The sequence below is a fragment of the Siphateles boraxobius genome, unplaced genomic scaffold (assembly GCF_051911475.1).
Source record: "Siphateles boraxobius isolate OS27281-9 unplaced genomic scaffold, OSU_SipBor_1 7, whole genome shotgun sequence".
Lineage (NCBI taxonomy): Eukaryota > Metazoa > Chordata > Actinopteri > Cypriniformes > Leuciscidae > Siphateles > Siphateles boraxobius.
In genome coordinates this window covers 40,202,501-40,227,500 of record NW_027509197.1, presented here as the reverse complement: position 1 = coordinate 40,227,500, position 25,000 = coordinate 40,202,501, and the positions used below count along the sequence as shown (strand labels likewise).

General features: G+C 36.5%; 2 protein-coding genes across 2 annotated transcripts in view; both read right to left on the bottom strand.

The window, feature by feature from the left end:
• Window positions 1-9,776: 9,776 nt before the first annotated feature.
• sowahca (sosondowah ankyrin repeat domain family Ca) overlaps window positions 9,777-25,000 on the bottom strand; it is a 147,213-nt gene continuing 131,989 nt past the window's right edge. The window contains exon 3 of the transcript XR_013197170.1: window positions 9,777-9,825. The gene's annotated coding sequence lies outside the window, so the exon portion shown is untranslated. The remainder of the gene's footprint in view (window positions 9,826-25,000) is intronic.
• Window positions 12,222-25,000, bottom strand: part of asmt (acetylserotonin O-methyltransferase) — a 32,708-nt gene continuing 19,929 nt past the window's right edge. The window contains exon 8 of the mRNA XM_077216470.1: window positions 12,222-14,053. Coding sequence (XP_077072585.1) covers window positions 13,842-14,053 — 212 coding nt within the window. The 3' untranslated portion in view covers window positions 12,222-13,841. The remainder of the gene's footprint in view (window positions 14,054-25,000) is intronic.

Sequence of the window (25,000 nt, the reverse complement as noted above, 5' to 3'; positions counted from 1 at the left end):
AAAAATATAACTTTAAAATTTTTGACTTAAAAATTCAAAATGGAACAAAGTCAAAATTATTACTTAAAAAGTCCAAACCGACTTAACTCACAATTATGACATGTAAAAAATTATGATAAAAAGTTAAACTTAATTCTTAAAATGTTCTTAAAAATAATTTTCTTAAAAATAATTTTTTTTAATTTCTTTAAAAATATAACCTCAGAAGACCAATCCTGCTACAAAATGATGAACTCCATTATTGACAGAAAATGCTCTTCAGAAGATTGAATATAGTTATCCCTCTTTAATTTATTAAAATTCATTCTAAATGTAAAAGAACAGCAGGGTTCACAAAGCCATAACAATAACAATATAGACGAATGGTATCATTTGAATCACTTTCACAAACATTTAGTTTCATCTGATGAACGATAAAAACATTAACAGCCAATCGGAATCCATCCTGCTTTAAAGAGTGTGAGCATTTAGCATATTAATCGCTTAAATGATAATAAACTGATTATTATTGTCCACTGGTGTGAATGTGAATGTGGCCTTTATAATGACTATGATAATATTATAACTCTTCCACAAGTGTGTGTGTGGCACGTGTTTCACGGCTCTGTTCGTCATCTTAAAGGATGTGCAGATGTATTTAAGTTTCTTCTCTGTCTGTGGATTATGAGTGGGATTATATGAGCGTCAGACAGAGAAGCTCATCTCCTCCTCACCCGGCTGTATGATTTATGAATATTAGCTCAGTTTACATCACTGCTGGAAGCCCATTTCTGCCACATAAGAAACTAATTTTTTTAGTAAATCTTAATTATGACATACTAAAATCAGATGAGATTAAATTTAGGATTTATTACATTTATTTAGAAATTATGAAATTATAATTATGACTTTAATTTTCAACCTTTTTGTCAGTTTCAATGTAATCATACTTTTGTCATACTTTTGACTTTTTATCTCATAATCTCGGCTTGAATTTCGACTTTTTGTAATAATTTAGTTTTTTTTGACAATTATGACTTTTTAAGAAATAAGTTTAACTTTTTTAAGTTTAAAGTTTTGACTTTTTATGTCAAGTATGTTAAGTAATCATTTTTTACTTTTCAAGTCGTTTTTAAGGAAAAAGTTTGTTATAATTTTGATTTTTTTTTAAGTAATAATTTCGACTTTTTATGTCATCATTTTTTTTTGTCATAATGTTTTTTCCAATTATGACTTTTTAGGATAAGTTTAACTTTTTGTCATACTTTTGACTTTTGTCCATTTTTACTTTATAAGTTTTAAATAATTATTTAGAATTTGTCATAATTTTCTTTTTATATTTTGTCATCTTTTAAAGTAATAAGTTTGTTATAATTTTGACTTTTTAAGTAATAATTTAGTTTTTTATGTCATAATTTGGACCTTTTAAGTCATACTTTTGGTTTAGGCAACTTTGTCATAATAGACATTTTAAGTCTTAAGTCTCATTTTATTGTCAATTTTGAATTCTTAAGACAACTTTTTAAGTAATAATTTTTACTTATCTCCTAAATTCGGCTTGAATTTAGACTTTTTGTCATTATTTTGTTTTTTTGTCAATTATGGCTTCTTAAGAAATAAGTTTAACTTTTTGTCATAATTTTGACTTCTGTCCATTTTTCCTTTTTTGAATTTTTGTTATAATTTTTATTTTTTAAGTCATATGACATTTTAAGTAATAATTTTGACTTTTTATGTCATCATTTTCTTTTTAAAGGTACAATATGTAGGATTTTTGCAGTAAAATATCGAAAAACCACTTGGCCAATGTTATATATTTTGTTTAGTTGATTACTTACAATATCCCAAATGTTTCCAACTATTTGTAAATCGTGAGAAAATTGCGATTTTAAGCAAGGAAACGGGGCGTGTGAGCAGGGGTGAGTCGCCGCCAGTCAATGATGTCATATCCGCGTTACCCTCGGTTTCCGCCAGGTTTGACCTCGCACTGCCATAGTAACCATGGCGACAGACGTGGACAACTGGCCCGTTATGCCTAGCAGGACGCTCACGCTGTTGTTGTTTTGTTTAAACATTATGGATCATGGCAAGCAGACTTTGAGACAAAAAGAGGACTAAAACGAAGATCAACATCTTTCGAGATGCCGAGAGCTCCACGTCCGCGACTAACTTCGACTTGACAGAGACGCGAGTGTTGCATGTACTTTTAGACAGATGAGCAAATGTACATAAAACTATCAATGTTATTTAGTTCAACATGATGAAATGTTAGAATATGATCTGTATGTTAATCTAATGTTGATCTAGCTTAACGTACTTAGTCTCATACAGCCAACACACAACCTAACTAGCAACATTCAACACACTCAAATGCCGTTTAGTGTGATAGTGTAACTGTTAGAGCAAGTGAAACAGCGCTGCGTTACCTCAAGTTTGATTCGTCTAATAAACTGACCTGTGTGAGTATTAATTCAGCACTTGCGTGTAGTTCGGTAGAATAAAATGTCCTTATTCTTTTATATCCGCGGGACTCGCGTTGCGTGTGGCGCTGGTATACGCTAGCAATCGCGGCCTGCTTCACACCACAGTCATGTTAAAAACATTAATGTATTCACTCATACAATAAAAGATCCATCAGCTTGACGACAAGATCCATAATTCAGCTTAATGTGGAATATACGTCATCAGTATACGCCTTTGTTATTGTAAGAGGTTAGCGACCCCTGGTGGCGAAAAATCCTGCATTGTACATTTAAGTAATCATTTTTTACTTTTTAAGTCAACTTTTTAAGGAAAAAGTTTGTTATAATTTTGACTTTTTAAGTAATAATTTCGTTTTTTATGTCATGATTTTGACTTTTTATCTCATAATCTCAGCTTGAATTTCCACTTTTTATGTCAGAATTTTGTTTTTTTGGTCATAATTATTATTTTTTTAATTATGACTGTTTAAGAAATAAGTTAAACTTTTTGTCATACTTTTGACTTTTGTCCATTTTAATTATTAAAATTAATAATTATTTAGAATATGTCATCATTTTCTTTTTAAGTAATACTTTTTGACTTTGTCAACTTTTAAAGTAATGTTTGTTATAATTTTGACTTTTTTAAGTAATAATTTAGTTTTTTATGTCATAATTTGGACCTTTTAAGTCATACTTTTGTTTTGGTCAACTTTGTCATAATAGACTTTTTTAGTCATAATTTAAATTTTTCAAGAAATTTTTTTGTCAATTTTGAAATCTTAAGATAATTTTTACTTTTTATCTCATAAATTTGGCTTGAATTTCAAATTTTTATGTCATAATTTTATTTTGACATTTTAAGGAATAATTTATAATTTTTATGTCATAATTTTGACTTTTTAAATCATCATATGACATTTTAAGTAATAATTTGGATTTTTTATGTAATAATTTGGATTTAGTATGTCAATTTCAACTTTGTATGTCATGTTGGATATATGTCAAACTTAATATATAAACGTGTGTGATAATTAAATTACTTAAAATTAAATAGTTACATTTTTTGCTGCAATATAAATCATGACAATCAAAATTATGACTTTTTAAATCATCTTTTTGGCTTTTTATGTCCATAATTTATATCATTGCAAAAATGTAACAATATCGCACAACTCGATACATTAATTTTGACATATATAAAATCCGTCGAATGCTCCAAAACTTTGGAATTCTCTGCCTATTGAGATTAGACAAGCAGAATCTCTAAGTGTTTTTAAATTATCACTGAAAACTGATTTGTTTAGGGTAGCTTTTACATAATTGTTGAAAATTGTATTATTATTATTATTATTAATCCTATATTTCATATTGTTTTTATTTCGTATTTTATTACGTTTTTCTGTCAGTAATGCATTGTTTGTTTAATTGTATGTTTTATTATGTTTCTATTCTTGTGAAGCGCTTTGAGATACTTTTTAAAGGTGCTATATAAAATAAAGTTTATTTTTTTTATTATTATTATTATATTATATATCCCACTTTATCTGCATACATATAGTAAACTCATGTATTTTAGCAAATCACCTGATTAAATTCACAAAATGTAACTATATTATCGCCCAGCTCTATCTATAAAGTTGGATCTATAAAAAAGTTCAACTTTATCTGCATATGCTCGCATAAAGCGATATATACTTTATAATCTCAACTGCTTGAAAATCCTAAATGCGACTATAAGGCATAAAGATAATATAAACATTAAAGTCATGATTTCTGTAAAGCTGCTTTGAAACAATTCTCATTATGAAAATGCAATATAACTAAATTTGATTTGAGTGAGTAAACCCTTCATCAGAATCTTACGAAACTATGGATGAAAGTGTGTAGATTGACATTACTGATGAGTTATATATATATATATATATATATATATATATATATATATATATATATATATATATATATATTTTTTTTTAGATGGAGGTATATTTGTATATTTGCTCTTCAGTCGTGTCTGGACGTGTGACATGACGATTCTGACATCCCGAGGCGTCCACAAGCCACAGCTGAGACACTCCATCAAATACTCACATCAAGTTCAGTACAAAAGACAATATCTGTGTAATCGAAAAAGCCTGAAGCACAGAGACTCAAACAGGAATGTTTCACAAGAAAATATATTAGCCCTGGGTAAACCACCCCTTTCTGCACACACACACACACACACACACACACACACGCGTGTACACACGCACACACACACACTCACACACGCACACACACACACTCGAAAAATGGAGTGACACCTTCACACATCCACTGTAAAACAAATGAAAACACACACATATAAGATCCATAACACCATGTTCAGTTTTGACTTTAACGTTTTGACATAATTTGAAAAAAAAGAAAAAAAGGCTAAAATGTTAAATTGTCCTAATAATACTGATATTATAATGTCTAAACATAAATCTAAATGAAAAACTCGGGTAATTGAGTAATCCTCTGATGCCATCTAGTGGCTATAGTTAAAAAATCATGTTATTTTAATTTAGTTTCTTTTCCAGTAGAGGGCAGCACTCTTGTCTATATTATTATATATTTTAATTACTTTTTCTTATCCATAATTTCAGTTTGTGTTGATTAATACCTTCTCCCGCTCCCACGGGAAGAGCTGAGGTGAAGTAAACGACCCAATCCTGCTTTCTTCTGAGAGAGAATCCCTTAAAGGAGCTATATGTAAGAATTGTTTTGTTGTAATTGCTTTTTTATTGCCAATGTGTGAGAAGCTTGTAACACAACATAGAAAATTGGACGCATGAAACTAATGCAGGATAATGTACAGATAATGATACTGTAATGTCACGGATTCATTCAAACTAGTTAGATCTATATAGTCTCAAATATACTTTATAATCAAACTATCATAAGTGTAATTTTAATGAGCTCATCTGTCGACATGATGCCGGTGAATCTTAGATCTGCTGCAAAAATATCCACATCTCTATGACCAGATGCTTTCTCATTTTTGTTGTTTATTCTGTTATTGAGAGGCAAGCGCAGCACATATTTACATATTCATCTAAACGTGTACGGCGTCTGGATGTTCGTTAAAAGTAAAGGTACAATATTTACAACTTCTTTTTGCTTTTAAGCAAAGAATAAAAAAGTACTTGAATCACGTTCAGTCTCTTATACGTCACGTGAGCGTGGGCAATGCGTTTTTGACTGCAGTTCATTTAACGGCCACCGGTGTCGCTAAAAACAAAGTTTTCTGAATTCTACATATAACCCTTTAAATTAAGTTTATTTTTCTTACCTCATTGGCAGATATTTGTTCTTTTAAACACTTTAAACACTTCATTTTTATACATTTTTCAGAAAACAAGGCTTAATATCTTAAATCATTTTGCTTTTCGTATGTAGGCTATATTGATTAGACATTCGTACTGGAGAACACTGTGGAAGAACATAATTTTTGCAGTGCAGAAAGTCTCGGAAAGGCAGAATATACTTGTGTCTCTGGTTAGTCTTTATTGCATCTGATGAATCTTCTCACACTGTATGAATTAAACTCATCCTCTACCTGTAGAAAAGCTGTTTCTCTTTCTTTCTCTTCTTCTCTGGCCAGAGCCGCAGAAATAGTGAATCATTTATTCTCACACACACCTGCTCTTCTCCTCCGTTTCATGTGGATCAGGACGTTCAAGGTAATAGAAACTCTGAATAATTTATACCAGAGAACTTAAAGTGTATAACACTCAAAATAAATCCTCATCCTGAGGACAATCTGCTCCTCCCAATAGAGTTATCAGTGTTTCTCCACGCTCTCCTTCAATTCCCAAGAAGAAATAAAAACACAAATCAGTCAATCGCTGTCATATATACAATTATACAGAGCTGGCAACACTTTACAATGTTTAATTTCTTAACTTCAATACTTCTACAGCATATTTTAATGTATGCATCTTGATTTAAGAATGCATAACACCATGTTCAGGTTTGACTGTAATAATTGACATAATTGCAAGAAATATTTTTTACATCAGTAAAAAATTTGTTTGGTAAAAAGTCAAATTGTTGTTATAATGGTGATTTTATAACGTCTAAACGTAAATCTAAATGAAAAACTCTGAGTAGTCCTCTGCTGCCATCTAGTGGTTGTACTTAAAAATTCATGTTGTTTTAAATTTAAAAATGTTTTCCATGGTCTCGTCAATAATTTTGACTTTTTAAGTAATAATTTCGTTTTTTATGTCATGATTTTGACTTTTTATCTCATAATCTCAGCTTGAATTTCCACTTTTTATGTCAGAATTTTGTTTTTTTGGTCATAATTATAATTTTTTTAATTATGACTGTTTAAGAAATAAGTTAAACTTTTTGTCATACTTTTGACTTTTGTCCATTTTAATTATTAAAATTTATAATTATTTAGAATATGTCATCATTTTCTTTTTAAGTAATACTTTTTGACTTTGTCAACTTTTAAAGTAATGTTTGTTATAATTTTGACTTTTTTAAGTAATAATTTAGTTTTTCATGTCATAATTTGGACCTTTTAAGTCATACTTTTGTTTTGGTCAACTTTGTCATAATAGACTTTTTTAGTCATAATTTAGATTTTTCAAGTAATTTTTTTGTCAATTTTGAATTCTTAAGATAATTTTTACTTTTTATCGCATAAATTTGGCTTGAATTTCAAATTTTTGAAATTCAAAACGCAGAATATACTTAGTAAGAAAGTTCAGATATTTGTACTGGGAAACGGCAAAGATACTAATTTTTGCAGTGTATTTAATGTAGGAGAAACAATGAATAGACTGAAATAAACTCTATTTAAATAAACATGTGACAAAGTATTAAACATTTATTGCTGTTTCACATACTAGCACTAGTGAACTCTGCTCCATCTCAAACACGTCTTTCTCTGAATCCTTTAAGAAGTGTAAATCCATCACCCACATGCTAATCTTTAGCTGTCATCACTAACAAAGAAGGGAGTATTTTTGGTCTGGCCTTTTTGCTAAAGGATGAGATGTAAGAGCATCAGTCTCACATTTGAAACGCATTAATTAACCTTTCAACTGGAGGAGATGCTTCATCTTAAATCCTCAGATTGTCAGCGAACAGAGAGACACGCGTCCCTGGAAAGGCTTTAAGCCTTACGAGAGAAGTAGAAGTTTCAGAGTGTTTTATTTCAGCAATAGAGAGTCTCTGAATGAATAACTGGCTCAAATCTGACATGAAACATGATGATTTCAGGAGACACTTTTATACTGTATTTGTGGGAAAAATCAGATATTTCTCTGTTTTTTGACAGAAACTACAGTACATGCATAATTTACCCTTATAGTTATTTTAGTATCATTGACCTACTATTATAGCATGTGTTAATATTTAGTTAATATTTTATTTTTACACTTTGTTTTTACATTAGTTTTGAAATTGTAGTAATTTTACTGTTTTTGTCTTTTTTATTTTATATATTTTTTAATGACAAATAGTAATTATTATTTTTTATTAATTGTAGTTTATTTTAGTTTTAGTTATTTTAGTACTTCAACTATATACGTTTATATATATATATATATATATATATATATATATATATATATATATATCTTTAAGTTTTTTAATGGTTTTATTTTTTACTTTTACTATTAATATGTAGTTAATTTAGATTTAGTTTAGTCTAGTTATATTAGTACGTGCACTTATTTAGCAATGTTTCTCATAAAGTCAAAGTTTTTTTATATTTCGCTATTTCAAATTACAATTTTTAAAATTGTTTTACTTTTAATGATAATAATCCTGATATCCATCCATCCATATCAGTGATAATTTAGTAACATTAAAAATGTTTATTAAAAAAATCAAAATATTATCAAAACTATAACAGTTTTGCATTTGTTAATATTTTGACTTTATTTTCTGTTTTCACTTCAATTTTTAGTTAATTTTAAATTAAAGTTTAAATTTAAGTAAAGTATTTACTATTTTTATTTATTAATTTGAGTTAGTTTTGTTTTTAGCAATTTTAGTACTACAACTTTATGAGAAATGTTGCCTTGAAATTTTTTATTTTGTTTTCACTTTAATTTTAGTTGATGCTTAAGAAATAGTTAAGTATTTACTATTTTTTATTTATTAATTTTAGTTTTAGTAATTTTAGTACTTTGACCTTGAGAAATGTTGCCTTGAAAACTAGTCGAAATAAGTTTAATATTTTATTTCAAACAACAAAACAGTTTTGAATGGTTTTACCTTTAATTAACAATAAACCTGATTATTTTAGAAACGACACTGAAAAAAAATGTTTACTTTGTGTTACTTGGAATTATTATTTTACATTTTGTTTCACTTCAAATAAACATGAAATTTTGAAGTAGAAAACCTAAAAAAGTTAAACCTTAGTAAACCTATAGCAAACCTTGTTAAACGTACTTTCATAATCTTTCAATAAACTTTTTTAACATCATTTTTTTTTACAGTGTAGTGTAGTTAGAATGTAGACAAAACTCCAGTTACAGCGTCATCTAAAAATTCACATAAAAAACATATAAAAATTCACAAAGAGTTCTTTATGAAAGACGAGGGATGTCAGAGTATATGGAATAAAAACCTCAGCTGTGCTAATGAAGCGTGTCACAAACACCATCACATGTGGGAACACTGGTGTTTTACTGGCCTTCATTCCCCCTGAAGACACACACACACACACACACACACACACACACACACACACACACACACACACACACACACACACACACACACACACACACACACACACACACACACACACACACACACACACACACACACACACACATCATGACTCTCATGTGATCCGGACAGACGGACATCTGTTACTTCATCCCGCTTTAAATAAAACGCATCAAAAACTGCTCGTTTTGTTTCCTTTTATAAAACGCCTCCAGCAGGAACATCATAACATTGATCATTACATACAGTGTGACTCATAAACTTTTTATTATCGACATTTAAATTCATGTCCAGAAATTTGTCAGGCTATCAATTATGACAAAAATACCTCAAGCATAATACTAATATTTTAATCAAATCAAAAGCACAAATAGTGAGCAGCTTAGGCAGTATTTTAAGGTGTGTTCTGACATTCAGGCTGTATAATTGTTTATAATTACAGAATCACTTGAATCTTTTGTAGAGACAAAAATCCCAGAATGCATTGTGACGATTTCAGGTAGCAAAATTCAGTTAAAAATTCTAATTCATAAACAATTTATTTAATATTAAAGTCCCCCTGTAGTCAATAATTGTATATTTTAAAACTCATCTTTGATCACCAAAATGAAAAAAAATTCTTCATGCCTTAAAATTTCTTGAATATTCGACACTCTTGCTTCATTTAGTATCCACGGGTTTATGAATATGCAAATTAGCCCCGCCTCCACTCACTCAGTCACTCAGAGATCCACTCCTTGACAATCACACGTTGATCTGATTGGTTACAAGGTAGTTTGTGACGTCAGAAACACCAGCGATTTCAAAGCGTTTTTGAAACTGTCTTTGGTTCACTGCAGTTTTAAGGAGAAAATACTCAGCAATGCTGTCGACTTTGAACATGGTTTGTCGTAAAGCATATTAAAAACACCAAATAGGCATATAAACTACATTAAAAGCTGGATTTTCAACAATCTTTTATTATGAATATTCGAAAATATTTTGTATGAATTCACCTCCTTGAAATCCGGGTTGTGAAATTCAGATTATTATGATTTAATTAGTGCATTTCAAGTCGTGAAATTCAAGTCTCAATATTCAAGGTTGGAAAAAAATTTGGGAGAGTTTTTTGAGAGAGAAAATTGACGTAAAACTATTTTCACACAGTAAATTTCACAACAAATTTCAAAGAAATGGCAGATAATGAATCAATTTGAATTTTCTAGTAAAAAAACTGAAATGGTATTTTCATGTACTCCAATAATGTTTTATTTACAACTTAGAAAACTATTTTTTTTCAGTGTAGCTGATGATGTGACACTATAAAAGTAAATCAACACAGTAAAAGTTCATCCATTTTCTCTTTCCCGGAAAACCGGTAAAACACTGTGAATTTGAACACGGGTAAAACACGGTAAATATGAACAAGGGTAAAACACAGTAAATTTGAACACGGGTAAAACACGGTAAATATGAACAAGGGTAAAACACGGTAAATTTGATCACGGTAAAAAACGGTAAATTTGAACACGGGTAAAACACGGTAAATTTGAACAAGGGTAAAACATGGTAAATGTGAACAAGGGTAAAACATGGTAAATATGAACAAGGGTAAAACACGGTAAATATGAACACGAGTAAAACACGGTAAATATGAACACGGGTAAAACACGGTAAATATGAACAAGGGTAAAACACGGTAAATTTGAACACGGGTAAAACACGGTAAATATGAACAAGGGTAAAACACGTTAAATTTGATCACGGTAAAAAACGGTAAATTTGAACACGGGTAAAACACGGTAAATGTGAACAAGGGTAAAACATGGTAAATATGAACAAGGGTAAAACACGGTAAATATGAACACGAGTAAAACACGGTAAATATGAACACGGGTAAAACACGGTAAATTTGAACACAGGGAAAACACGGTAAATTTGAACACAGGGAAAACACGGTAAATATGAACACGGGTAAAACACGGTAAATATGAACACGGGTAAAACACGGTAAATATGAACTAGGGTTAACACGCTAAATATGAACAAGGGTAAAACACGGTAAATATGAACACGGGTAAAACACGGTAAATTTGAACACGGGTAAAACACGGTAAATATGAACAAGGGTAAACACGGTAAATATGAACAAGGGTAAAACAGTAAATAAGAACAAGGGTAAAACACGGTAAATTTGAACACGGGTAAAACACGGTAAATATGAACACGGGTAAAACACGGTAAATTTGAACAAGGGTAAAACACGGTAAATTTTAACACGGGTAAAACACGGTAAATATGAACAAGGGTAAACATGGTAAATATGAACATGGGTAAAACAAGGTAAATATGAACAAGGGTAAAACACGGTAAATATGAACAAGGGTAAAACACGGTAAATATGAACACGGGTAAAACACGGTAAATTTGAACACGGGTAAAACACGGTAAATTTGAACAGGGGTAAAACACGGTAAATATGAACACGGGTAAAACACGGTAAATTTGAACACGGGTAAAACACGGTAAATTTGAACACAGGTAAAACACGGTAAATATGAACACGGGTAAAACATGGTAAATTTGAACACCGGAAAAACACGGTAACTAACGAACACGGGTAAAACACGGTAACTAACAAACACAGGGATGATGTCATTGATCAGTTAATCAAGCACGCCCAGTGGCCTGAAATCAGACACTTCATCTAATCTTCAGTCATCCCACTTCTCCAGTAAAAGTATCTGGATATTAGTACTGGAATACTGAGGAAGAGCGTGATTTAAATATACAACATTAAAAGCTGGTATTTTACCATAGGGGGTCTTTAAGCTTTTATCATGAATATTTGAAATTATTTTATATGAAATCACTTCCTTGAAATCTGGGTTGTGAAATTCAGATTATTATGATTTAATTAGTGCATTTCAGGTCTCAATATTCAAGGTTGGAAAATTTCAGAGTGAAACATTTTTTTGGCATAGAAACTATTTTCACACACGATTTACAAAAAAAACGGTAAGTAATACAATAAATCAAATTGAATTTTCAAGAAAAAAAACTGAAATAGTATTTTCATGTAAATTTTATTTACAAGTTGGAAAACAATTTTTTTTACAGTGTAGCTGATGATGTCACACTATAAGAGTAAACTAACACAGTAAAAGTTAAATCCATGACCTCTTACCTGAACACGGGTAAAACACGGTAAATTTGAACACAGGGAAAACACGGTAAATATGAACACGGGTAAAAACACGGTAAATATGAACACGGGTAAAACACGCTAAATATGAACTAGGGTTAACACGCTAAATATGAACAAGGGTAAAACACGGTAAATATGAACACGGGTAAAACACGGTAAATTTGAACACGGGTAAAACACGGTAAATATGAACAAGGGTAAACACGGTAAATATGAACAAGGGTAAAACAGTAAATATGAACAAGGGTAAAACACGGTAAATTTGAACACGGGTAAAACACGGTAAATATGAACACGGGTAAAACACGGTAAATTTGAACACGGGTAAAACACGGTAAATTTGAACACGGGTAAAACACGGTAAATATGAACAAGGGTAAACATGGTAAATATGAACATGGGTAAAACAAGGTAAATATGAACAAGGGTAAAACACGGTAAATATGAACAAGGGTAAAACACGGTAAATATGAACACAGGTAAAACACGGTAAATTTGAACACGGGTAAAACACGGTAAATTTGAACAGGGGTAAAACACGGTAAATATGAACACGGGTAAAACACGGTAAATTCGAACACGGGTAAAACACGGTAAATTTGAACACAGGTAAAACACGGTAAATATGAACACGGGTAAAACATGGTAAATTTGAACACCGGTAAAACACGGTAACTAACGAACACGGGTAAAACACGGTAACTAACGAACACAGGGATGATGTCATTGATCAGTTAATCAAGCACGCCCAGTGGCCTGAAATCAGACACTTCATCTAATCTTCAGTCATCCCACTTCTCCAGTAAAAGTATCTGGATATTAGTACTGGAATACTGAGGAAGAGCGTGATTTATATATACAACATTAAAAGCTGGTATTTTACCACAGGGGGTCTTTAAGCTTTTATCATGAATATTTGAAATTATTTTATATGAAATCACTTCCTTGAAATCTGGGTTGTGAAATTCAGATTATTATGATTTAATTAGTGCATTTCAGGTCTCAATATTCAAGGTTGGAAAATTTGAGAGTGAAACATTTTTTTGGCATAGAAACTATTTTCACACACGATTTACAAAAAAACGGTAAGTAATACAATAAATCAAATTGAATTTTCAAGAAAAAAAACTGAAATAGTATTTTCATGTAAATTTTATTTACAAGTTGGAAAAATTTTTTTTACAGTGTAGCTGATGATGTCACACTATAAGAGTAAACTAACACAGTAAAAGTTAAATCCATGACCTCTTACCTGAACACAGGTAAACACGGTAAACACAGGTAAAATACGGTAAATATGCGTCACAATATAGAGTCACATCATCAGCTACACTGTAAAAAAAAAGTTGTAAATAAAATACTGGAACACTGATTTATTTGCAGGCCAAATCCAAGCATGTTCAGTGGCTGTACTTCATCTGATCTTCAGTCATCGTGCTTCTCCAGTAAAAGTATCTGGATATTAGTTCTGGAATAGTTATTTATTTGCAGGCCAGGACGGCGTCGTAGATCTTGCCGGTGTTGTGGATCTGGACTCGGGAGAATCCGGCATCGGTGAGCAAGCGCGTGTAATCCGAACCCTTGCGCTCGCGACCCTCCGTCTGAACCAGCATGTTGAGCGAGTAAAGCTGAGCCGTCAGCGGACCGCTGTTATCTTCATGAAGAAGAGCTTCCACCAACAACACGCCTCCACCTGCACACCAGCACACACTATGGGATCAAAGCATCTCACAAACGCATACATGCAAATGGACTTCATATTTTGATCTTGAATGTATTATTGCACAAACTGCTAATATAAATAAACTCACAATTTTTAAGAATGCATATACATACTTCATGCATAAAACTCCAATAAACATATTTAACTAGAATGCACTGTTTTTAATGTCAATAGATGTTTTTATTCAGAAAAATGTATTTAAGAATGTATTTTAGAATGTGTGTATTATTTTTAAGACATTTAAGATTCATACATTTCTTTATTCACTTTGGTTTCGCCATGAAGATTATTAACACATAAGAGCTTCAACCAACAACACACCTCCACCTGCACATCAGCACACACTCCTCCGTGATCAAAGACTCACTCAATGCAGATTATTATTATTGAATTAGTTCAGAATGTGAAATTCAGTTCTCAATGTTCAATACTCTGTGATTAAAGCGTCTGACAAACCATAAATGCAAATGTATTTTGATCAAGAACTTGAATGTGGTTGTGCGTAAACTGCTAATATAAATAAATGCAACATTTTTAAGAATGCATATTCATAATTCATGCATATTCATAATTCATGCATATTCAGAATTCATGCATATTCAGAATTCATGCATAAAACTCCAATAAACATATTTTACTGGACTGCACTGTTTTTAATGTAAATAGACAACGTTTTTATTTAGAGAAATTTGATTTAAGAATGTATTTTAGAATTTTTGTCTAATAGCTATTTTAAAGACATTTAAGATTAATACATTTCTTTATTCACTTTGGTTTCACCGTGAAGATTAACAACACATAAGAGCTTCAAACAACACACCTCCACCTGCACATCAGCATACACTCCTCTCAATGCAGATTATTATTATCATTTAATTAGAGGATTTCAGGTCTCAATATTTAAGATGAAGTAGAAGTGCTGTAAAGTCTACTTATAAATGATATAACCAAAGTCTAATAGACTAACCCTAACTTTTACATTTTTGCAATAAAAATATTTTATTTTTATACCATTTTTGCAAATGAAGACATTCCCTAAAATAGTAACCCTAACTTTTACATTTTTGCAATAAAAAATATTGTATTTTTATACCATTTTTACAAATGAGGACGTTCCCTAAAAGAGTAACTCTAACTTTTACATTTTTGCAATAAAAAATATTTTATTTTTATACCATTTTTACAAATGAGGACGTTCCCTAAAAGAGTAACCCTAACTTTTAAATTTTTGCAATAAAAAATATTTTATTTTTATACCATTTTTACAAATGAGGACGTTCCCTAAAAGAGTAACCCTAACTTTTACATTTTTGCGATAAAAAATATTTTATTTTTATACCATTTTTACAAATGAGGACGTTCCCTAAAAGAGTAACCCTAACTTTTACATTTTTGCAATAAAAAATATTTTATTTTTATACCATTTTTAAAAATGAGGACGTTCCCTAAAAGAGTAACCCCAACTTTTATATTTTTGCGATAAAAAATATTTTATTTTTATACCATTTTTACAAATGAGGACGTTCCCTAAAAGAGTAACCCTAACTTTTACATTTTTGCAATAAAAAATATTTAATTTTTATAACATTTTTACAAATGAGGACGTTCCCTAAAAGAGTAACCCTAACTTTTACATTTTTGCAATAAAAAATAATTTATTTTTATACCATTTTTACAAATGAGGACGTTCCCTAAAAGAGTAACCATAACTTTTATATTTTTGCAAATAAAAAATATTTTATTTTTATACCATTTTTACAAATGAGGACGTTCCCTAAAAGAGTAACCCTAACTTTTATATTTTTGCAAATAAAAAATATTTAATTTTTATACCATTTTTACAAATGAGGACGTTCCCTAAAAGAGTAACCCTAACTTTTAAATTTTTGCAATAAAAAATATTTTATTTTTATACCATTTTTACAAATGAGGACGTTCCCTAAAAGAGTAACCCTAACTTTTACATTTTTGCAATAAAAAATATTTTATTTTTATACCATTTTTACAAATGAGGACGTTCCCTAAAAGAGTAACCCTAACTTTTATATTTTTGCAATAAAAAATATTTTATTTTTATACCATTTTTACAAATGAGGACGTTCCCTAAAAGAGTAACGTCTCGGTTACGTATGTAACCCTCGTTCCCTGAGTACAGGGAACGGAGACGTGTCGTCGGGGGAGTTCCCTGACGAATTGGGATCACGCTAGGGAGACCAATTGCCTTCGAGTGAATTAAAACGAGCCAATGAAAATTGGCATGCAAGATTTGCATGCTCAGGGAACGAGGGTTACATACGTAACCGAGACGTTCCCTTTCGTCCTGGGAACTCCGACGTGTCGTCGGGGGAGTTCCCTGACGAATTGGGATCCCTAATAAAACGCCATGGTGCTGGCCCCTTCCAGCGCCCGGCAAAGCTTCCCTGCAGCAGTTTCTTGAAATAAGTTGCGGGAGCTAGCACGGGAAACACACTGCTGTTCCGCGAGACCCGCACAGTGGATATTGGATAACACTGGGAAAGCGTTCCCTCAAGAGAGGGAACGCTGCGGAAGCCCCAGCCTGACGGAGGAAGGCCAGGAATACACATATGTACTAGCCCGAAGGAATAGTGAAACATATGGCAGTCCCTGAGATAGTCCCAATCCAAGGGGAGTGGGAGCGTACTCAACAGGGACGACGAACGAGTCCGTCAAGGGGAAGACACGGCTGGACTGCACGTGGCCTTATGGGTCACAAATAGAAACCACTGGAGCACCCAGTCTACTAGCAGCTCCTTACTAGAGGTAGCAGACCTGGTGCCGGGCGGTCCGCCACGCCCAGCACCGGAGGGGTGAAGGAGGAACTCACGAGGCTCACCAACGTAGGGCGCCATACGGAGCAAAGAACGCACGTATCCGCTGTTTGAGGCGGAGTGGCGCAGCAAGCCGACACAACCTATTCCCTCGACCCACTGGCCGTAGCCAGAACTCGGGAGGAAACAGGTTCCACACGAAGGCTATAGAACCTAGCGAACGTGTTAGGTGTCGCCCAGCCCGCAGCTCTACAGATGTCTGTCAGCGAGGCGCCTTGAGCCAAAGCCCAGGAAGCGGCAACACCTCTAGTGGAGTGAGTGCGCAACCTGGGAGGACAAGGCTCACCCAGAGACTCATATGCTTGGGTGATAGCATCCACTAACCAGTGGGCTAACCTCTGCTTGGAGACGGCCTTCCCCTTCTGCTGGCCTCCGTAACAGACAAAGAGCTGATCTGAGGTTCTGAAGCTTTGCGTTCTGTCAATATAAACCCGCAGGGCACGGACGGGACAGAGAAAAGCCAGGCCTGGGTCTGCCTCCTCCTCGGGCAGCGCTTGCAGGTTCACTACCTGGTCCACGAAGGGAGGGGTAGGAACCTTGGGCACATATCCGAGCCGGGGTCTCAACACAACGTGAGAAAGGCCCGGCCCAAACTCTAGGCACGATTCGTCGACCGAAAAAGCCTGCAGATCCCCGACCCTCTTGAAAGAGGCCAATGCCAACAGGAGCGCTGTCTTAATGGACAGGATATTATCTCTACCATCAGCAAAGGCTCAAAGGGAGGACTTTGAAGAGCTCTAAGTACCAGAGCAAGGTCCCAAGAGGGTACAGAGTGCGAAACACGAGGTGGATTTAACCTCCTGGCACCCTTAACCCCTTGAGCCGCAGGGATCACTGGTGATCCCGAATTTTACATTCAAAAAAATTGTTTTTGAGCTGCTTTATCTCTCTATTAGTAATTGCTAGAGCAATTCTGAGTGTTTCACAGTAAACTGTCAAGTGTTAGCTTTTAAATGATACCTTGGTTTTGTGTGTAGTCAGAAGGACTCCTTAGCAACAACCATTTTATTATGGGTATGTCATTTTGCACTCGATTGCCAAAAAGGGGGGCGACTGGTAAGGGGTTAAGGAATCTGATGACCAGGTCGTGCTTCCCTAGGGACTTACCTTCCACTGCATCGTGATGCGCAGCTATTGCTGCGACATACACTTTGAGGGTGGAGGGGGACAGCCTCCGCTCCAACCCATCCTGCAGGAAGGAAAGCACGACAACGATCGGGCAAGTCCGGGGGTCCTCCTGACGGGAGGAACACCAATCGACGAACAGGTTCCACTTCAACGCATAGAGGCGCCACGTAGAGGGGGCTCTAGCGGAAGTGATGGTGTCTACCATCCTGTGGTAGACCACCTAGAACCTCCGCGTCCCGTCCAGGGACCAGACATGGAGTTTCCAGAGGTCTGGACGCGGGTGCCATAGAGTGCCCCGCCTCTGAGGAAGAAGGTCCTTCCTCAAAGGAATCGGCCAGGGAGGGGCTGTCGCGAGGAGCATGAGTTGGGTGAACCAAGTCCTGGTGGGCCAATATGGCGCCACAAGAAGGACCTGCTCCTCGTCCTCCCAGACCTTGCACAGTGTCTGTGCGAGAAGGCTCACTGGGGGAAACGCATACTTGCGCAGGTCGCGGGGCCAGCTGTGAGCCAGGGCGTCCGTGCCGAGGGTCCCCTCGGACAGGGAGTAAAACCACTGGCAATGGGTCGTGTCCGGAGAGGCAAACAGGTCTACCTGTGCGACTCCGAAGACACTCCAAATCAGCTGGACCGACTGGGGATGGAGTCGCCACTCTCCTGGCAGGGGAGGCAGCCGTGAAAGCTCGTCTGCCCCACGGTTGAGGTCCCCTGGAATGTGAATGGCACGAAGCGACCTCAGATGCTTCTGACTCCATAGGAGGAGGTGGGAGGCGAGTCGCGACAAACGACGGGAGCGTAGACCACCTTGATGGTTGATGTACGCAACGGTCGCAGTGCTGTCCGTACGGACCAGTACGTGCTTGTGTCTGAGAACCCCTCTGAGGCGACGCAAGGTTAAGCGTACTGCTTGCAACTCTAGGCAGTTGATATGCCAATGCAGTTGAGGCCCCGTCCACAGACCTGAAACTGCATGCCCGTTGTACGTGGCCCCCCACCCGGTGGCAGAGGCATCTGTGAAAACCACAGCATGCCTGGAAACCTGGACTAAGGGCACTCCGGCCCGTAGAAACACAGGATCCGACCACGGGGAGAAGGTTCGGCGGCAGTGCGGGGTCACTTTGACCCGGAACGTGCCGCTGTGCCACGCCCACCTCGGGACTCGATCGTGAAGCCAGCGCTGAAGCGGTCTCATATGTAACAGGCCGAGCGGCGTTACTGCGGCTGTAGCTGCCATATGCCCCAGGAGCCTCTGAAATTGTTTCAGTGGAACCGCTGTACTGCCTCGAAAAGACCTGAGGCAGGTGAGCACTGACTGGACGCGTTCCTCTGTGAGGCACGCAGTCCGGGCGACCGAGTCCAGCTCCATACCGAGATAAGAGATCCTCTGCACGGGGCAGAGTTTGCTCTTGTCCCGGTTGACCTGAAGCCCCAACCGGCTGAGGTGCCGAAGCACCATGTCCCTGTGATCGCACAAAACATCTCGCGAGTGAGCTAGAATGAGCCAGTCGTCGAGGTAGTTGAGGATGCGAACGCCTTGTTCTCTCATGGGAACAATGGCCGCCTCCGCGACTTTCGTGAAGACGCGGGGTGACAGGGCCAGCCCGAAGGGTAGGACTTTGTACTGATACGCCCGACCCTCGAAAGCAAACCGAAGAAACGGTCTGTGTCGAGGAAGAATCGAGACGTGAAAGTATGCGTCCTTCAGGTCGATCGCTGCAAACCAATCCTGGGGACGGATGCATTCGAAAATGCGCTTCTGCGTAAGCATTTTGAACGGGAGTTTGTGCAGGGCCCGATTCAAAATACGCAGGTCCAGGATTGGCCGTAACCCACCGCCTTTCTTGGGTACAATGAAGTAAGGGCTGTAAAACCCAGACCTCATCTCGGCAGGAGGGACCGGCTCGATCGGGTCCTTCGCCAGCAGGACATCGATCTCTTTCCTCAAGACAGGGGCATCCAGTGACCGCACACGGGTGAAGTGGACGCCCCTGAACCTGGGAGGCCGGCGTGCAAACTAAATTGCATAGCCGAACCGGACGGTGCGGATGAGCCATCGGGACGGACCCGGAAGCGCTCTAGCCAGGCTTCCAGATAGCATCGCAATGAACCCACCCGAACCACCGGCGTACCCGCGGAGGGGCAGCGAGGTGGAAGACAGGGACCCGGCTCTGGTGGCGTTGTAGCGACCGAGAGCGGGGGTCTGGGTGCGCCTGACACCAACCTGCTTCCACGAGGGGCAGACGGCAGAGAAGGCTCGTGGGCGTTCTGCTGCAGACTGCCCAGTGGCGAGGGGAGGGGGAGAGACGAGGAACGAGGCCCTGACTCCTCGTATGCTGGTCTCTGCGCCTCCGGGCCCAGCTGCAGACCGGAGCGACGCAGCCGAGGCTGCGTCACTGCTATCTGCAAGCTGGGGAGAGGGGAACGGGAGTGGTGCAGCTCGGGGGCGGCACGCACTGCCATTCTGACCCTCTCGGACGGAGGAAACTGGTCTTATTATACTGCCAGTCTCGACCGTGAGGGGAACGAGGGACGAGGCCCGGGGGCATCGAGTCCTGGTTTCCCCTCACCCAGCGAGAGACGAGAGTGACAAGGCCGTAGCCCTCACTGCCATCTGAGCGCTGGGGCCCGTGAACGACTCAGAGGAAGTGGACTGCTCAAACTTTGGGTACCGCTGATACAGCGGCGGAACAGAAAGAAAAATTCTCCACCCGGCCCTCCCCCGGGGGAAGGAGTGGTGATGACACGCACTCCCAGAGAGCAGATCGTCACACACTCTGGGTCGCTCATCTCAGGGTTGCTTCCCTTCGCTGGGGAAAACAAACTCTGAGCGGGCTGGTTTTGAGGCGCTTCTGGACCACCAGTGTGGACATCGTCTAACCGAGGGCCAGCGCTGTGACTAATCACGGTCAGTCACTAAGCACAGCTCAACCCCGAGTTAGAACTACGCACGTGCAGTGGTAGTGAGAGAGGAAAAACTTCTGCAGATTTAGGCATGTTTGGCTTGCCATATTGGCACCAAAAAATGCTTGCATGCTGCAAAAATTCTTCACACACATCCAGGCACTTTAGAACAGCCCAGGAAAGTGTGGCTGTTAAGTCTGAATCTTCAGCATGAGAACACACCATTATAGTAGGAACTCAGCATCATTTCAGAGTATAACAGCCCTCTCTCCGATGTAGCGATCGACATCTGTCCTCCCTGGGGCCCCGAATGAAATGCTTGGTCCCTCATGAGAAGGACCAGATTCTCATCCGAAAGCTTCTACGGCACACGGCACGCTGAGCGGCTCAACCTTTACGAGAAAGGGGAGACGAACAACGTGCCGACGTGGTCATGCACTCCTGAGAGAACATGAACCACCCACGAACGCAGTCTCAACACACTGATTAGGCATGTGAAACCGTGATCGTGGCCGTCAACCAGGCATGCAAGATAGTGAACGTGGCCATCGCTTCGATGACACACGGCACGCTGGGCGCTCAAGCCTTCAGGCAGGGCGAACAACGTGCCGACGTGGTCATGCTCTCATAAGAAAGCATAAACCACCCACCACCCACGAACACAGTCTCAGCATGTTTGCGATGCGCTAGAGGAGTGAGTGGTTCGTGCTCACTGAAACCCTCAGATCACCAATGTTATTCACCAAAGTAGCCCTCCTCTGGTGCACCAGAAGAGAAACTAGATCGGGAAATAAGCAAAGAGACTCACCTCATAGAGGCACGCGAGTCTTGATCTTGACCGCGCATCTTGAGCGCCGAATGACGCGCGCTGGGTTGCCGTGACAACCCGCGCTGTCAGCCGGCGCTCGACGGCACACGGCACGCTGAGCGGCTCAAGCCTTTACGAGAAAGGGGAGACGAACAACGTGCCGACGTGGTCATGCACTCCTGAGAGAACATGAACCACCCACGAACGTAGTCTCACACACTGATTAGGCATGTGAAACAATGAACGTGGCCGTCAAATAAGGACAGGAAACGATCGCATCCAGAAACACACGAGTGAAACGTCATCCTGAAAAGGACGCGATCTTCACTCGTGTTGCTCTTTCAGGAAGAAAGTACTCTCTCTATCGTGCTGAAGCACACAGGGACCCAACGCGGCAACACAGCGGGGAAACTGCAAGCCCGCTGTGCGCACTCAACCGTTTACCAGCTGTGAAAACAGCTTTTGAATCAACAGCATATAGACGCAGCCGGCAGACAGGAAACCGCGCGGTCGCTGAAACGCCATCTCACCAACACAGAGAGATCCCCTCCCGAAACAGCAGACTCGTAGCCGTAAGAAAAATACAATCTTAAAGCTCACTCACTCAGAGAGGACACAATCGGTCGGCTCCGAAGCTAAAAGCATTGCGCAATGTTTACTTCCGCCTTTTATACCCGCGCTGGTAGGCGGGTCGCGGAATGCAAATCTTGCATGCCAATTTTCATTGGCTCGTTTTAATTCACTCGAAGGCAATTGGTCTCGCTAGCGTGATCCCAATTCGTCAGGGAACTCCCCCGACGACACGTCGGAGTTCCCAGGACGAAAGGGAACCATAACTTTTACATCTTTGCAATAAAAAATATTTTATTTTTATACCATTTTTACAAATCAGGACGTTCCCTAAAAGGGTAACCCTAACTTTTATATTTTTGCAATAAAAAATATTTTATTTTTATACCATTTTTACAAATGAGGACGTTCCCTAAAAGAGTAACCCTAACTTTTACATCTTTGCAATAAAAAATGTTTTATTTTTATACCATTTTTACAAATGACGACGTTCCCTAAAAGAGTAACCATAACTTTTACATTTGTGCAATAAAAAATATTTAATTTTTATACCATTTTTACAAATGAGGACGTTCCCTAAAAGAGTAACCCTAACTTTTACATCTTTGCAATAAAAAATATTTTATTTTTATACCATTTTTACAAATGAGGACGTTCCCTAAAAGAGTAACCCTAACTTTTACATCTTTGCAATAAAAAATATTTTATTTTTATACCATTTTTACAAATGAGGACGTTCCCTAAAAGAGTAACCCTAACTTTTACATTTGTGCAATAAAAAATATTAAATTTTTATACCATTTTTACAAATGAGGACGTTCCCTAAAAGAGTAACCCTAACTTTTACATTTTTGCAATAAAAAATATTTTATTTTTATACCATTTTTACAAATAAGGACGTTCCCTAAAAGAATAACCCTAACTTTTATATTTTTGCGATAAAAAATATTTTATTCTTATACCATTTTTACAAAGGAGGACGTTCCCTAAAAGAGTAACCCTAACTTTTACATGTTTGCAATAAAAAATATTTAATTTTTATACCATTTTTACAAATGAGGACGTTCCCTAAAAGAGTAACCATAACTTTTACATTTTTGCAATAAAAAATATTGTATTTTTATACCATTTTTACAAATGAGGACTTTCCCTAAAAGAGTAACCCTAACTTTTACATTTTTGCGATAAAAAATATTTTATTTTTATACCATTTTTACAAATGAGGACATTCCCTGAAAGAGTAACCCTAACTTTTACATTTTTGCAATAAAAAATATTTTATTTTCATACCATTTTTACAAATGAGGACGTTTCCTAAAAGAGTAACCCTAACTTTTACATTTTTGCAATAAAAAATATTTTATTTTTATACCATTTTTACAAATGAGGACGTTCCCTAAAAAAATAACCTTAACTTTTACATTTTTGCGATAAAAAATATTTTATTTTTATACCATTTTTACAAATGAGGACATTCCCTAAAAGAGTAACCCTAACTTTTACGTTTTTGCGATAAAAAATATTTTATTTTTATACCATTTTTACAAATGAGGACGTTCCCTAAAAGAGTAACCCTAACTTTTACATTTTTGCAATAAAAAATATTTTATTTTTATACCATTTTTACAAATGAGGACTTTCCCTAAAAGAGTAACCCTAACTTTTACATTTTTGCAATAAAAAATATTTTATTTTTATACCATTTTTACAAATGAGGACGTTCCCTAAAAGAGTAACCCTAACTTTTACATTTTTGCAATAAAAATATTTTATTTTTATACCATTTTTACAAATGAGGACGTTCCCTAAAAGAGTAACCCTAACTTTTACATTTTTGCAATAAAAAATATTTTATTTTTATACCATTTTTACAAATGAGGACGTTCCCTAAAAGAGTAACCCTAACTTTTACATTTTTGCGATAAAATATATTTTATTTTTATACCATTTTTACAAATGAGGACGTTCCCTAAAAGAGTAACCCTAACTTTTACATTTTTGCAAAAAAAAAATATTTTATTTTTATACCATTTTTACAAATGAGGACGTTCGCTAAAAGAGTAACCCTAACTTTAACATTTTTGCAAAAAAAATATTTTATTTTTATACCATTTTTACAAATGAGGACGTTCCCTAAAAGAGTAACCCTAACTTTTACATCTTTGCAAAAAAAATATATTTTATTTTTATACCATTTTTACAAATGAGGACGTTCGCTAAAAGAGTAACCCTAACTTTTACATTTTTGCAAAAAAATTGTTTATTTTTATACCATTTTTACAAATGAGGACGTTCCCTAAAAGAGTAACCCTAACTTTTACATTTTTGCGATAAAAAATATTTTATTTTTATACCATTATTACAAATGAGGACGTTCCCTAAAAGAGTAACCCTAACTTTTACATTTTTGCAAAAAAAATATATTTTATTTTTATACCATTTTTACAAATGAGGACGTTCGCTAAAAGAGTAACCCTAACTTTTACATTTTTGCAAAAAAATTGTTTATTTTTATACCATTTTTACAAATGAGGACGTTCCCTAAAAGAGTAACCCTAACTTTTACATTTTTGCGATAAAAAATATTTTATTTTTATACCATTTTTACAAATGAGGACGTTCCCTAAAAGAGTAACCCTAACTTTTACATTTTTGCAAAAAAAA